The following is a 14,878-nucleotide window of genomic DNA, read 5'->3' on the forward strand; positions in this document are numbered from 1 at the left end:
AGCGGCACCAGAGGACCCGGTGCTGTGTGGTTCTCTTCCCCGCCATCGGCCTCCGACGCCTTTAAAATGGCGTCACGCTATAACAATTGATGGCAGGACAGCATCAGATTCATTGTTTTTGTTTATTAAATCCATCATCTCTGCGTCGTGGTTTCGCATTTTTCTGCCCAGTGGTTATCGGCACCACGAGACATTCACAGGGAAAAGAAGAAAACCCCAAAAGGCCGAGGCCCGACCACGTGGCCGCGGTCGGGTTTTAACGGCGAGGGTTGGACCGACGGGGATGCGCGTAGTGCGTCGTCCGAGACGTGGGAAGCTCACACCGCCTCGGTTTGGCCGCGCGGAGCATTCTGGAGCGTCGGATAGATGTCGGAGGAACATTCAGCGCCGAAACGAGAGAATTCATGATCAGAAGAAGACGTTGATGTAACAGAACGGACTGAGAGACATCCAACAGGACACGGGTCATCCGGTTATTCGTTATATAAACACACACACACACACACCACCCGTGAGGTTTCTAGACGATGACACGTCGGCACTCAGTTCATCAGACGTAACACGAGCCCAGCGTCCACCACTCTGTCCCCAAAAAGCACATCACTCCAACGGACCCGCCAGGAATAGTCGGCGGAGTGGATTTAAACGGACCGGCGCCGATGAGCCGTGAAGCGGGCCGAGTGGCGCCGGGTGGAAGACGTGCAGTGTCCAGATTAATACACACAGAACACGTTCTCTGGATTCAGTGTGTGAGAAAATGAATAAATTGTGTTGCTTTTTTTAATAAGTTGGTTTTAGATCTGATGTAAATGCTATAAAGAGAACATTTGTGATAAGGTGCGAAGTGTCTTAAAATAGATGCTATTATTATTGTGTATTTGAGTATTTTTGAGGTACTATTACTTTGTCTTTTCAGTGTATTTACTATAGGAAAAATGTAGAAAAATACTATTAATGAATGCATGGTTTGTTAAAAATAGTTTGAAAGTAGAGCACTTAAAAAAAAAAAAACCTCTTTTTTTGACACCCAATATAATATATTTTCCTCCTTTTAATATCTTAAACATATTCACAAACATTTTTTCAGTGATTGTTTCCAAACACAAGTGATGTTTTTTTTGGCAACATGCATGAGTGTGTGTGCAGTTTTATTTTTCAGAACCATTAAAAATGCATTGTGAAAAAAAATAAGCACCATATTCATTGTTTATCTTTTGTACATCGTGTATATATATATATATTTGCATACATGATGAGAACACAACATTAGGGTCCAGGTGACTCTCAGCATGTCAATGTTTTTTCTTCAGGGAAATCGTCTCTTCACACTCGGTGTCGGGGCGCCCCCTGGTGGTCAAACACGTGTATGACTTCTCCCAAACTCAGTGCAACAAGTGTGCAAAAAGAAAACGTCCAAACCTGTAAGTTATTGATAATTTGGCTGATCATTCATGGGGGGGGGGGGGGGGGGTTCCATTACTGGCGTTTTGTGTCCAGGACGGCCCTCCAGTCGTCCTCCCAGGACAGTAGCCGTCTCTGGGACGGCCCCACGGAAAGGTGCTTGTTGTGGCAGGCGGTGAACAGGATGTGCTCCCACGTTGGTTTGGCCTCCACGCCTGAGTAAAAGGAGGAGGGGGGGGGGGTATTTTGTGTCGTCAAGAATTAGTCACATTAGAATAACATCAGAAATCAGGCTGGGGGGGAAATGGCAGATGGCAGATAAACAAGTTTCATTATCCGAGAAGTTCTTTCACAATAAAAGCCCCACCAGAGGAACCCCTCTGATTAAAACTAGCCCCCCCCCCTTTGTAAGCGGCGTGTGGTCCTCACCCAGGATGTCGGGCTTGTCGTCGATGAGGACGTCTCCGGTGATCACCGTCTTGTCTCTGGTCAGGATGACCTGCTCCAGGAAGTCATGACCCAAATGCTTCTCTACCCAGGCATACTGGACACACACACACACATGGGATCTCATTAGAAAGAGGAAACAGAAGTGGACCAGACCACATGTTGATGTGCAGGGGGGGGGGGGGGGGTCTACCTTCTCGTACGGGCAGTGTCTGTAATGTTTTATGGGGCTGGTGCAAATAAAGACATCCGTGCTGCAGACAGAAAAAAGGGAAAAACATACGTGATGATTTTGTTTTTACAGACGGATAGGTGAGAAGTGTGAGATCCCACCTTATGGCTGATATCTACCCCCCCCCCCTGGTGGTTGCAGAAGGAAGATTCATTTTCACCAGAAGGGGAAACATAAACAACGCTATTTTTAGACATTGTTCCCCTGTGTTGTGTGTGTGTGTGGGGGGGGGGGGGGCTTCTGAGAATACAAAACCACAGCCTCAATTGCGACACACGTATCCTGCTTATCACCCTGCTGCTCACTGAAGTCATCGATGTTTATTTACTGTAATAACCTGGTGAGTGGTTCTTCCTCCACAGTTCACGCCACCTTGTAGAAACACTCAATTCAAACCCAGAGCTCCTCTGAGACTGCTCTTCTTTTACCCCTTCTTCTCTCCAGCCATTACCCCGTCATTGATATACGTGTGAGTGAACCTACTGGTCCATCTGGGCCATCTCCTTGACCGCCTCCACGGCTCCGGGCAGCGGCTCCAGTTCTACGAAGAAGTCCTTGGACTCCCAGATACTGATGGCTTTCTCCTGGGGAGAAAACGAGAGGAAAAAACATCACAGATCAGTATCAGCGCACGTTGATAACAGTGTGTGTGTGTGTGTGTGTGTGTGTGTGTGTGTGTGTGTGTGTGTCCACGTGAGAGGACATGTGCTCTGGAGAACGTCAATAGAGACGAAGCAGGAACTGAGAAGTCCGTGAGCTTCGTGTGTCAGGTTCAACGTGGACCTTGGACATCGTCGTTTACGACTTCTTGACAGTGTTTATAGTTCTAGGTAGTCTAGGTAGTTTTTAATGTTTTATTGGTTCAATATGTATTTTGTTGTTGTTGTAGTTGTTGTTGTTGTTGTTATGGGATAGCATGTAAGGCATCTGTCCACACAGAGCATGTGTGTGTGTGTGTTTGTGTGGGGGGGGGGGGATTATTAATATTATATGCTGCTAGTCATTCTATCATAGCAGTGTTTCCCCCACCAGTCTACCAGGATGAGGCCCGCCCCCCTGTAATCTTCTCTGTAGTGCCAGATTACAGCAGAAGTAATTTAAGGTCCTTTTCTTAAAGACTTCTTTGTTCTTTTATTAAACTAAACGTCTGTTGTTGGTCGTCTCTACACAACATGTCATTCTGTCTCGACGTGTCGCGTTCACACTTCTCGGCTCTCCGTCTCGTGCGCCCGGAGCTCCGATGCCGGCTAACCCATCGCAATGGGATTTGCTGTGTAAACTATCACTATTTTAAGATATCAGCTTTCACTTTTAAAGCCTAACAATTTATGTATTTGCAGGTCAAGATAAACATCCGCAACAGGCTGCAAGGAGACCGTCTTGCTGCCTGCCTGCGGATTTCAATTAGTGGGCCAGATGTTTCTGACTTCCCTTATCAAGAGGCTCTGGAACTCTTCTTTGAAAAGCCCCGAATAATCCACTGCAGTGACAAAACGTGCATCCTTTGTGGTGGTCATGAAAAGAAATGAACACCAACATGTTTCAAGTGTTTGTGTCGGTCCGTCGGTCAGTCGGTCGGGTGGGCCCCCTGAAGCTGTAAACCTAGGGGAAACACTGCATAGTCTGTATATGTGATATAAGAATTACCTTTCTGTTAAAAAGTGACTGTTTTAAAAGGGGACCCAGCTCTGAGCCTCTGTGTAATAAATATATATAAATAGATATATATAAATGGATGAATAAAAATATATGTATATAAATATATATATATATGTATATAAATAAATCTAAATAATTATGTATATATATTTATATATGCATTTATATACATATATATATACACATAAATACATATACATAAATATACATACATATAAATACACATATATACATATAAATACATATATATATTAATAAAACATATATACATATAAATATATATATTTAAATACACATATATATAAATACACACATATATATATACAACGTTGTATATATATATATATATAAATACACATATATACATATAAATACACATATATAACGTTGTATATTTATATATATATATATACGTGTGTGTGTGTGTGTGCCACTTACAGACAGGTCGCCCCTCAGCTGCCCGTACTGCGTGGACACCCAGAACCCTCTCCTGTCGTCCAGGGCGATGTGGGGATCGTCCGGGTACCGGGCCCGGTACTTCTTCAGGAACCCCCCCTCGAAGTCCGCAAGCACCCCGTCCATGTCAACCAGGACCCGCAGCCGCTTACCGGAGGGAGTGGAGGAGGAGGAGGACGAAGACATGTCGGCGCAAATCCGCTTCAAAAGGTCACGCAGCGAAGTCTTCCTTCTTCCGAGTAGGCGCGCGGTGCCGAACAGTGACACCATCCCGCTGTTGACTCCCGAACTGAAGCGGCCGTTGGCGTCGATGACGTTACGACGTTAAACGACGGAAATGAAGTCAACGCGTGAAAGTCGAAAGTTTTACAAACGCCGCGCCGGTGAAAATACACGTGGTTGTGTTGTTATATGTTTGTTTATCTCAACTTTAACTTATTTCTTCGCTGGCAGTTGAGCGAACTAACCGTCGGCCGTTAGCCTGCGGTTAGCCGACCCCGGCTAGCCGCCTCGGTCAGGCGCGACATTCCTTCGGACGCGGTGTAATGTGAGCTCGCTCTTGCATCGTGTGTCAAGTGTGTTTTTAACTTCTCCCCGGGCGACTCAACGCCTCATTAGTATTTATTTTACTTCTTCGAACGCACACAGCATCTGGGAACATCTGGCTAAAGGAAAACCCGAGCCGCGCACGACTGACGCTGCGACGCCACCGCGGAAGGAGAAGCTTAAACCGGCGAGAACAAGCTGTCAGGGTTGCCAGGTCTGTGTGACACAACCAGCCCAATGGCCAATAAAACCAGCCCAAAAACCAGCCCAATATCAGAACTCAAAATATGCCCGTGCCAAACCATATACACTGCTTTTAAAGTCCAACAGCATTGCTATCATTGCCAAATGTATTGTAATATCTACAAAGTAACACCAAATGTTTAGTATGCCAGCATTAAAAGCAGTATTCCCGAAACAGTTATTTCACCTAGGTCCGAAAATGGCCTTGTGTAATTAGATACAGTATATTATCATAAATCAAATGTGTGTACGTGCTGATCTGGAGTCAGTTTGGTAGGATTTGCGTATAAATAAATTATTTCATTTAAAATATGGATTTTTATTTAAAGATATTCATGTAATTTGCATGCAAAATAGGTCTACCCGAACCAGCGGACAAAAAATTCAACCCGCGGCAACACTTCAAAAGTAGCCCAATTCCCCGGGAAAACCGCGGACCTGGCAACACTGCAAGCTGTGCTTCGCTGCAAAGATATGTTATAGAAAAGAGAGAGGGCTCACTACGTTTTGTTGTATGAAAGTGTATATCTTTATCGTGTATGGCACAATTTGCATTTGACACATTATTGCAAATGTATTATTACTATTGTGACTATTGTTATTATGTCTGACTACATGTTACAAATAATAGACTATTCTAAAAAAGTGAAGGATCCATACACTGAACATAAAGTGCAAGATATCTGAACATTTGCCAAAGTAATTGATTTTATATATTTGAGCAGTGATTTCCCCCCCCCTTTCTCTTCTCTTTTGCTCTACCTCATATATTGTAAATCGGGTTCAGACATTTGCATTTGCCACAGATGACAAATGGCACATTACATTGCAGTAACACTAAGCCAATGGAAGATATGGTGGTACAGCAATCAAAAAGAAAAAACATGCTATTATATATGAAGCATGCACTAAGTATCACCAAAGATAACATAATCCATTTTAACTGTATGGAAGTCGGGCTCCCACAGTGAAAGGCACCAATGAATTAGTGTGCTGTTAATGGTAAGTATCTACTAAATGTAAACGAGCAGGAGTTCTGGCATTTCATACCATCTTTGTTAAAAACACGGTAGATTGTACGTCAGTTCCTGTATTTGTCTTTTCCCTAAAAGGGAGAATTGTGGTCAGAATTAGATAACTGCAGTACCTTGACTCTCACATGAGACAAAAACAACATTTTGCAAATTCCTTATAAGAAAGAAGAAAAAAAAGAAGAAAAAAAAATGATACAGTACTGCAATACTTTCAGCACATCGTGTGTCTGTCCCTTTAAGAATCCGACGGTTGGTTCGTAAATCTCGTTGCAGTCTGTTCAGTTTTTTTTACAATCTCGCGATAGCTTTACTTCAGTGGCGGCTGTGTGGCCCCTCTGTCTTAGTCCGGACGGAGTTGTTTCTGACGTTTGAATGAAAAACAGTGCAAATTACCTCCACTTTGGACCCAAGAAATAATGGCTTCAGCCTTGGAGCAGTTTGTGAACAATGTGCGGCAGCTCTCCGCTCAAGGTAGGGTCTCTAAACTCATTCGAGTGGGAAGTGTTCGCTAGTTAGCCAGCATATGCTATCCAATGCCTTGCCGATAGCTAGGCTGCCAAACTGGTCAGAGCCCTCTTTTTTTGCTTTATCATGTAAACACACCGCACAAAAATGACTTCCTCTAGCGGCGAGAGTTCTGTAAAGTGTCGCTAAAAGATTCGTTGGTGCCTGGGACAGCCGCGAACTTGGTTGTTTATCAGAAGAAAATGTCAAAATCAAGACTTTTTGTTTTTGATCTAGAAAATAATTTATCAGGGCTGCCGACCGGTAGTCCCGCCCTCGCCCCCACGCGATTGGCTGGCGATCGGATTTAGCGAATGCGATTGGCTTAAAGTCATCTGTCAATCCTACTTTAATTACCTCTTGCAAGGCCTTGACAGGACACTTGACCGGCCTATTTATACTGAAATACTAAGCGGCAGCACGGCGGTTGTAAAGCATTTAATGCTTCATTTTGTTTTATACATTTGTGAAGAATAGTCTGACCGTCGCGGACTAGAATAATGGCGATTTTATCAATTTTGCGACCACTAAAAACCATTAAAAAAAGCCCTCGCATACTTGTGTGGAAAAGTATTGCTGTGTTCTCCTCTTGTTATATTGTATGAAGTTAACCTCGTCATGCACGATGACTGAATGTCGCAATGCCGTTTCTAATGGTCAGTGCCATTCCCATCTACAGTTTAAATGTGCATCTTAATGACATTACATTTCAGTGTAATAACCTAATTCAACCAGAGAAGACAGCAGGCCTTGCCTAAAAAAAGTACATTCAAAAGGGATTTGGCATTGCGAAATCTTAGTTTTGAGCTATGTGTCCAAACGAGCATGCAACAGGGTGTCCACGGTGATTTTAAAGTGTCTGTTCTCCCGACCCTTCGCCCCCAGGCCAGATGACTCAGCTGTGCGAGTTGATCAACAAGAGTGGGGAGCTGCTGGCCAAAAATCTGTCCCACCTGGACACAGTGCTGGGGGCCCTGGACATCCAGGAGCACTCCCTCGGCGTGCTGGCTGTGCTGTAAGTAGCCCGACCTCTCCTCGTTCTTTCCACTGTCGCTGTTCCTCGACTCCCTCCTGCCTTCAAGGCGCCGCTCACTCCTGCTCCACTTACTTCTGAATTGGGTCGAGGGATTCCGTTGTGTTGTTGTGTCCGTTGAAGGTCATATTGTGTATTTATTTTTGAGGCGAGGGGGTGTTGAGCCTTGGAGAAAGATGGTTAACGAGGAGATAATGGTGGACACAACTTTGTTGCCATGGGAATGAAGGCTGACATTTCTACTGCGTTTTCATCTCATGTTTTGATTATTTTAGGCTGTCGGTAGCAGGGAGCATTGCACATCTGATTCATACCCAATGCAGCTCAAAGCTACCTGTTGCGTGTGCAACCAATAATGAAGAGCTCAACTAAAAACGTGTAACACCAATGTGAGTGTTTGTTATTCTTTTGGTCCTCTGAGAAGTCGTCTCTCACCTCCTCCTCTGTCCTTACAGATTTGTGAAGTTCTCCATGCCAAACATCCCTGACTTTGAGACGCTCTTCTCCCAGGTCCAGCTCTTCATCAGTACTTGCAACGGGGAGCACATTAGATATGCAACCGACACTTGTAAGTCCAGACTCACCCGACGTCTCCCCCCGGAGGTGTTCAGGAAGCGTGGTTGTACGTTGTTGGTGGTTGTTATGTTTTTACAAGTTATTATATACTGGCAGGGGAGGATACTTACATATTTTTAGGGGGCAGTTTTTTCCCCCACTGACTGAAATCCAGCGGCATTTAAAAAGAAATTGTGGGCACTTTTTTAAACTTAAATAACATAAAAAATATTAAATCTAATTATTTAGGCTTACAGTATATGAGCAATTGCCATAGAAATGTCAATAATAAGACTTTTAGGCAGCAGACTACAGATTCAAAGTGTTTCCTGAGATTTTTTTAAACAAAAATCAGACAATCATATTCATTGTTATTCTTATTTCTTTGTGGTTATTTATATTTATTAAATGGTTTTTTAACAACTATTAACAATTATAAGTTATTTATTAGGTTTTTTTTATAATTCAAAATTGTACTTATTGTGTACATACCTAGTATAGATAGGACACACAACAAAGAACAAAAATACAATTCTATTAAATGTTCATAATTATCAGAGGACATTACGGGGTCGTTTGTCGCCTCCTGACATCAGGGGCAACATTATATTTCTTGGGGGCGTTTTGTTTTTGCCCTTGTGTATTTCCGACGTGTTTACTGGCTTTGTCAACTAGAATGTTCTTTGAGTGACAGAAGAACGTGCTGCGTCGTCTGTGTTGTCTGTGATGTAGACTGTAATGCTCTTCATCTCACGTTCAGTACTCGACATTAACTGAAAAGTCACTCTTGAGCCTTTTCGGGGACAGAAGTGAGTCCAGGAATATCTTTTGTGATTCGTAATTTGCAATGAAGTGTCGCTGCAGCTCGGACGCGTGAGCATCGCTTCAGGCTCAACGAGCCCCCAAAGAGTGAGCCACTAACTGGAGACCCTCCTCTTCCTCCTCTTCTGTTCCCTCTCAGTTGCTGGTCTTTGCCACCAGTTGACAAACGCCCTGGTGGAGCGGAAACAGGTGAGATGACTCTGACTGTGGCGAAGGCAAAGTTTAATATTCATTTCCTACAGCTCAAGTTCATCAGCATCATGTTGATGTTTAACAACCAAGTGGAATTCTTAGTGGAAAAAAAATACTAATTGAGCGTATGAAATGTTCAAAAACCCGATGCTGGGTGAAATGTGTATTTTGCGGCTCTATTAAAAAGAATCGGCAGAATTATATATATATATATATGTTTTGTTTTTTTTACTTAAGTTGCCACATGCTCGCCACTAAACTCTGTAGGGTTCATACGGTTATGGAAAATCTGGAAATGTTTTTTTCCAGGACTGGGAAAGTCCTGGAAAAAAATGAAACCCCAAAAGCTGTCTTTTTTTAATGCTTTAAAATTCTCATTGTTAGTTTGAATACGACATTTTCTCTCCTATTCATGCCGACACCGAGATTTCACAAAATGTTTGGTTATGGAAATTTGGTGTTGTTGTTGTTGGCCTTCATGTATTCTGTGGTGTGAGTCCCACCGTGTAACAACACGTCTCTCATTGTGTAACACGTCTCTCATTGTGTAACACGTCTCTCATTGTGTAACACGTCTCATTGTGTAACGCTCCTCCACGTTGTAGCTTGTGAGTGAGCGAAACTATTGTTCATGTTGAGTGCACTTGGCGGCGAAAGCAATCCCCCCCCCCACACACACACACACACGAGGATATACAAGAAATGCAGATTTTGATCTCATTCGTCCCGACTGTGTCTCCATGCGGCCTCCATGTTTTCCCTTTTGATCTGAATATTTTTTTATGCATTTTAAAGTAAAGCCACAGATGTATAACTTAATTAAATCTTCTTCTTCTTCTTGTTCTCCTTCGTTTTCTTCTTTTGCTTCTTCTCCACCTCCTCCCTCTTCTTCTTTCTTCTTCCTCTCCTCCAGCCACTGCGGGGCGTGGTCGTCCTGAAACAGGCCATCGACAAAATGCAGATGAACACAAACCAACTTACCTCAGTTCATGCCGACCTGTGTCAGGTGAGCTCTCCCCAGGTGCTCCAGCCTCCTGAGTGTTGGGTTCTCCGCTCATGGAAAACCTGGAGAAGTCCTGGAATTTGAAATTTTTTCATTTCCAAGCCTGGAAAAGTCCTGGAGAGAAAAAAATCTACAACGTTTTTGAAAAGTCGTGTAAATGTTGTTATATTCATATGAGCATCCACGCTGAGTTTTACATGTTTAATATGTTTTTTTATAAAGAATGACGCCGCCATACGCTCTTTCATACTCGCACATTCTCCGCGCTGCAAGTGAACGCACCGTAACTGAAAAGACTCATTCGATTGAGTCATTTAAGGTTGTTTACTGTATGCTTTAGGATTCTCATTGTTAGTTTAAATACGACATGTTCTCACTTGTATGCGCCGAGATTTCATAAAGGTTTGGTCATGGACATTTGGTTAGAAGTCCTGGACACCCATTGGTCGACTGGCCACGCCCCTTTTTGACCTCGTCTCTGTGGTCTCTGTCGTCTCCCTGCAGCTGTGCTTGTTGGCGAAGTCTTTCAAGCCCGTCCTGCCCTTCTTGGAATTGGACATGATGGACATCTGCAAGGAGAACGGAGCGTACGAAGCAAAGCACTTTTTATGTTACTACTACTACGGCGGCATGATCTACACGGGCCTCAAAAACTTTGAGAGGGCGTTGTACTTCTATGAACAGGTACTCCCCGAAATACTCCCACGCACAATGTGTCCGCCGTGTTTTTCTAAAAGCGTGTCTGTTGTTCTCCTGCCAGGCGATAACCACTCCGGCCATGGCGGTGAGCCACATCATGCTGGAAGCCTACAAGAAATACATCCTGGTGTCGCTCATCCTCCACGGGAAGGTGCAGCCGCTGCCCAAGTACACCTCGCAAATAGTCGGGCGCTTCATCAAGGTGAGGACGGGAGAGGAGGTCGTCGCGTCGTTAGCACGCAGAGCGACACGACCGCCGCTTTGAAGCTAAAGCTCCCGTCAAGATGCTCCGTGACGAGAGCTTTTCACATCTCGATTCTTTACTCGGCTGCATCAAGGCAGGACATCGACATTATTTAGGTGTCACTTTTTGAATCTTGTGAAATAACATTGAACCTTTGTTAAAAAATAATAAATATACTTATTTAGGCTTACTGTATATGAGCAATTGTCATAACATGGCAATAATAAGACTTTTAGGCAGCAGTCTACAGATTCAAAGTGTTTTCTGAGATTTTTTTAACCAAGAAAAATTAATAATCAAATCAGACAATCCTATTCAATGCTATTCTTATTTCTTTGTAATTATTTATTGTTATTACATTTTGTAAACCACTATTAACAATTGTAACTTATTTCTTTGGTTTTTGATAATGCAAAATTATATTTATTGATTATTTTATCTAATAACTAGTACAGATAGGACACACTCGACAAAAAACTATTAAATTATCATAATTATGGGGCATTTTTTGTTGCTTCTCCTCTTGATATCAGGGGCAACATTATATATATCTTGGAGGCAGTTGAACCGTCTGACATGTGCTTTTACAGGATTCGTACGGTCATGGAAAACCTGGAAAAGTCATGGAATTTTAAAATGGTCATTTCCAGGCCTGGAAAAGTAGTGAAAAAAACTTAAATCACAAAAGTTTTGGAAAAGTCAGTTTTATTCACATATTCATTTACGCCGAGTTTGAAATAATAAATATGTTTTTGAAAGAAAGACGCTCAAAATAGAAGCCGGCGTACGCTCTCTTACTGGTGGCGCAATTCATTTATTTTTTCGCATTGCAAATGAACGCACCGTAACTGGAAAGTTCGCTGGCCATTTATTTAATTGAAGGTAAACTGTATGCTTTGGATTTCACAGTTTAAATACTAAATGTTCTCACTTTTTCATGTATGAACCGAGATTTCAGTTTGGTCATGGACATTTGGTTTAAATTCATGGAAAAGTCCTGGAAATCAATCGGTCAACATGTGTGAGGACCGCGTCTCAACACAGAGGTCACAACGATCGGTGATCAACATTTATATCGACGACAGAAAGACTCTAAAACATCTGAGTTGCATCGCTTCTCAAAACTCAGGTGTTCAGGTTGCCGAGCGACCTTTAGTTTTACGTAATAATGAAACGGATCATGTGGCTTTGAAGGTATAAAAATCGCCCGTGTTTCATGAAGCGTCTCCATCACCTGTCGTCCTGGAGATGGATGTCGTCATGGAGACGACGGGTGAACTCCTGCAGTTGATCGTATGTTGAAGTCGTTGTTGTTTCCCCCCCCCCCTCTTGTTCGTCCTTTGTTCCCGGCTGCCCGCAGCCCTTGAGCAACGCGTACCACGAGCTGGCCCAGGTCTACACCACCAACAACCCGGCCGAGCTGCGCGGCGTCGTCAACAAACACACGGACGGCTTCACGAGGGACAGCAACGCGGGGCTCGTCAAGCAGTGCCTGTCCTCGCTCTACAAGAAGAACATCCAGAGGCTCACCAAGGTGGCTCCTCCCCCTGATCCTCCTCCTCCTGTTCTTGTTTTCCTTCTTCCCACGTGTTCCCCCTCCGTTCTTCTTCTTCTTCTTCCCACGTGTTCCACCTCCGTTATTTTCTTCTTCTTCTTCTTCTTCCCACGTGTTCCACCTCCGTTATTTTCTTCTCCCCCCCACGTGTTCCACCTCTCTTCTTCTTCTTCTTCTTCTTCCCCCCACCTGTTCCACCTCTCTTCTTCATTTTCTTCTTTTTCTTCTTTTTTTTCGTCTTCTCCTCCTCCTCCTCCTCCTCATGTTTTCCACCTCTGTCCTTCTTCTTCGCTGCAGGTGAACTCGCCTTCATTCATTCGAGTCATTTAAGGTTTTATACCGTATGCTTTGGGATTCTCATTGTTAGTTTAAAAACCACATTTTATCACTTTTTCATGTCTGCACCGAGATTTAATTTGATTTATTCTGGTCATGGAGATTTGGTTTAAAGTGGTGGAACCCGTCGGCACGCGCATGAACCGGCTATCGTTTCATCTTACTGTCCGTTAATCCCGAGCTCCGTGTCCCGTTCCTCCCGCAGACCTTTCTGACGCTGTCTTTGCAAGACATGGCGAGTCGAGTGCAGCTGTCCGGCCCGCTGGAGGCCGAGAAATACGTCTTACACATGGTGAGTCTCTCTCTCACTCTCACTCTGTGTCTCACTCTCACACTCATATTATCTGATTTCATAGAACTTTGATTTCTTTATCCGACTTTCTACTAATTTCCTTCCCTTTGTGCAGATTGAAGATGGCGAGATCTACGCTAGCATTAACCAAAAGGACGGCATGGTTTGCTTCCACGACAACCCCGAAAAATACAACAACCCAGCGATGCTCCACAAAATCGACCAAGAGGTGAGTGCGTCCGGCTCTCGGCGCGAGGTCCTGTCGGAACGCCGAGGAGTGACGCTGTGTCCTCTTCTCACCCTCCAGATGTTGAAATGTATAGAGCTGGACGAGAAACTAAAGTCCATGGATCAAGAAATCACAGTAAACCCTCAATTTGTGCAGAAGGTGAGGCGACGAAGTGTCTAAATATGGAGTTATCCTCCTTATTATTGTTATTGCTCATATCATGCTCTGGTATCTGAACATCTGGCGTTGTGTTTTCCAGAGTATGGGATCGCAGGAGGACGATGTCGGTAGCAAAACGTCAAGTTATTCCTGAGGGGCCTCGGGGGGGCGGGGGGGAACCTGCAGACGCCCGACACGAGGAAAACACAAAACAAACAATCATTCTATTGCATAAGGACTTTGGTCAAGGAACATCTAAGTGTGTGGAATGATGATAAATTTGGTTATTCTTTCTTCACAGTGTCAACAAATGGTCCTCACAGAGAGGAAAGAAAGCAAAATCTCAATTTTGTCAGTGTTTTATTTATCAATGTTCAGGTTGGAGCGCCACTGCTTTCATTTAACACAAACCACAAGAATTAAAATGTAAAGAAACAACAAAACAACTGGATTTATTTGTTCCAAACGTGTGTGTGAGTGACCTCCCTGTTTGTGTTGCTGCATGATGGCCGAGGAACACGCCCCACATTCTGCACCTGTAAAGACTGAAGTGACGTGTCCCCCTCACACCTGGTGGGTAGAATGTAGAACTGCAACCCCGTACACATGGACACGCCCTGGACCGGCACAACGGAGGAGGGGTCGACCTGCTTTTCTCCTTCTTTTCCCTTTCATTTTTTTGGGGGGAGGGGGTTGCTTTTTTTTAGGTTGGATCCACTAGAGGTCGCTAGAGCACTGTATAGAAAACCGATTTGACAGCTTGTTATGACAAGAGGTGAACCGTCAACAGATGGAACCAAACTGTCGTGATGTCTGGGAGCTTGAGCCTTGCGATTGTGGATCTGTTAATAATAAATTGTTTAAGAATATAGCTCTGCGTTTCATGCTTTTTTTTCCTTCTTTTTTTGGGTGAAAATATCCTCATGTTAAAGTGAACCGGCGGCGGGCGTTAAACATTAAACCTAAATCCAAACAGGATCGTTTGTTGAGAGTCCGGAGCTCCCAGAAGAGGCGCTGCAGGTGGGGAGTCAGTTCAACTGACCAACAAATAAATAAACGACCAAATCGTGCTGAATCAGCCATTTGGCAACCGATAGGTGAGTCAACAGAAGACGTGCATTTCCCAAAATCGTCAACAAGGATCAATATTTGTAGTTTTTAGTTGCACCAAACGGTAAATTAGAAGTTAAAGGGAACAATGATGTATTGTACGGTTTTATAAACTCACACTGGAGTA

At 43.7% G+C, this 14,878-nt stretch overlaps 2 protein-coding genes across 2 annotated transcripts; one reads left to right on the top strand and one right to left on the bottom strand.

Annotated features, from left to right (window-relative positions):
• Nucleotides 1-1,033: 1,033 nt before the first annotated feature.
• On the bottom strand, nt 1,034-5,209 carry LOC130203655 (5'(3')-deoxyribonucleotidase, mitochondrial-like). Its single transcript, XM_056430005.1, has 5 exons — nt 4,178-5,209; nt 2,564-2,664; nt 2,042-2,102; nt 1,831-1,945; nt 1,034-1,616 (listed from the first exon to the last, which is right to left on the bottom strand). Exons 1-5 carry the CDS (start codon nt 4,463-4,465, stop codon nt 1,477-1,479), a joined length of 705 nt encoding a protein of 234 aa, XP_056285980.1. The 5' UTR covers nt 4,466-5,209; the 3' UTR covers nt 1,034-1,476.
• Nucleotides 5,210-6,313: 1,104 nt separating this feature from the next.
• On the top strand, nt 6,314-14,512 carry cops3 (COP9 signalosome subunit 3). The gene is made up of 12 exons (XM_056430004.1): nt 6,314-6,489; nt 7,408-7,537; nt 8,011-8,123; nt 9,072-9,121; nt 10,038-10,130; nt 10,632-10,811; nt 10,888-11,028; nt 12,431-12,604; nt 13,167-13,253; nt 13,369-13,482; nt 13,561-13,641; nt 13,742-14,512. The coding sequence occupies exons 1-12, from the start codon at nt 6,435-6,437 to the stop codon at nt 13,793-13,795; spliced, it is 1,272 nt and encodes a 423-aa protein (XP_056285979.1). The 5' UTR covers nt 6,314-6,434; the 3' UTR covers nt 13,796-14,512.
• Nucleotides 14,513-14,878: the final 366 nt, after the last annotated feature.

The sequence above is a fragment of the Pseudoliparis swirei genome, chromosome 13 (assembly GCF_029220125.1).
Source record: "Pseudoliparis swirei isolate HS2019 ecotype Mariana Trench chromosome 13, NWPU_hadal_v1, whole genome shotgun sequence".
Classification (NCBI taxonomy): Eukaryota; Metazoa; Chordata; class Actinopteri; order Perciformes; family Liparidae; genus Pseudoliparis; species Pseudoliparis swirei.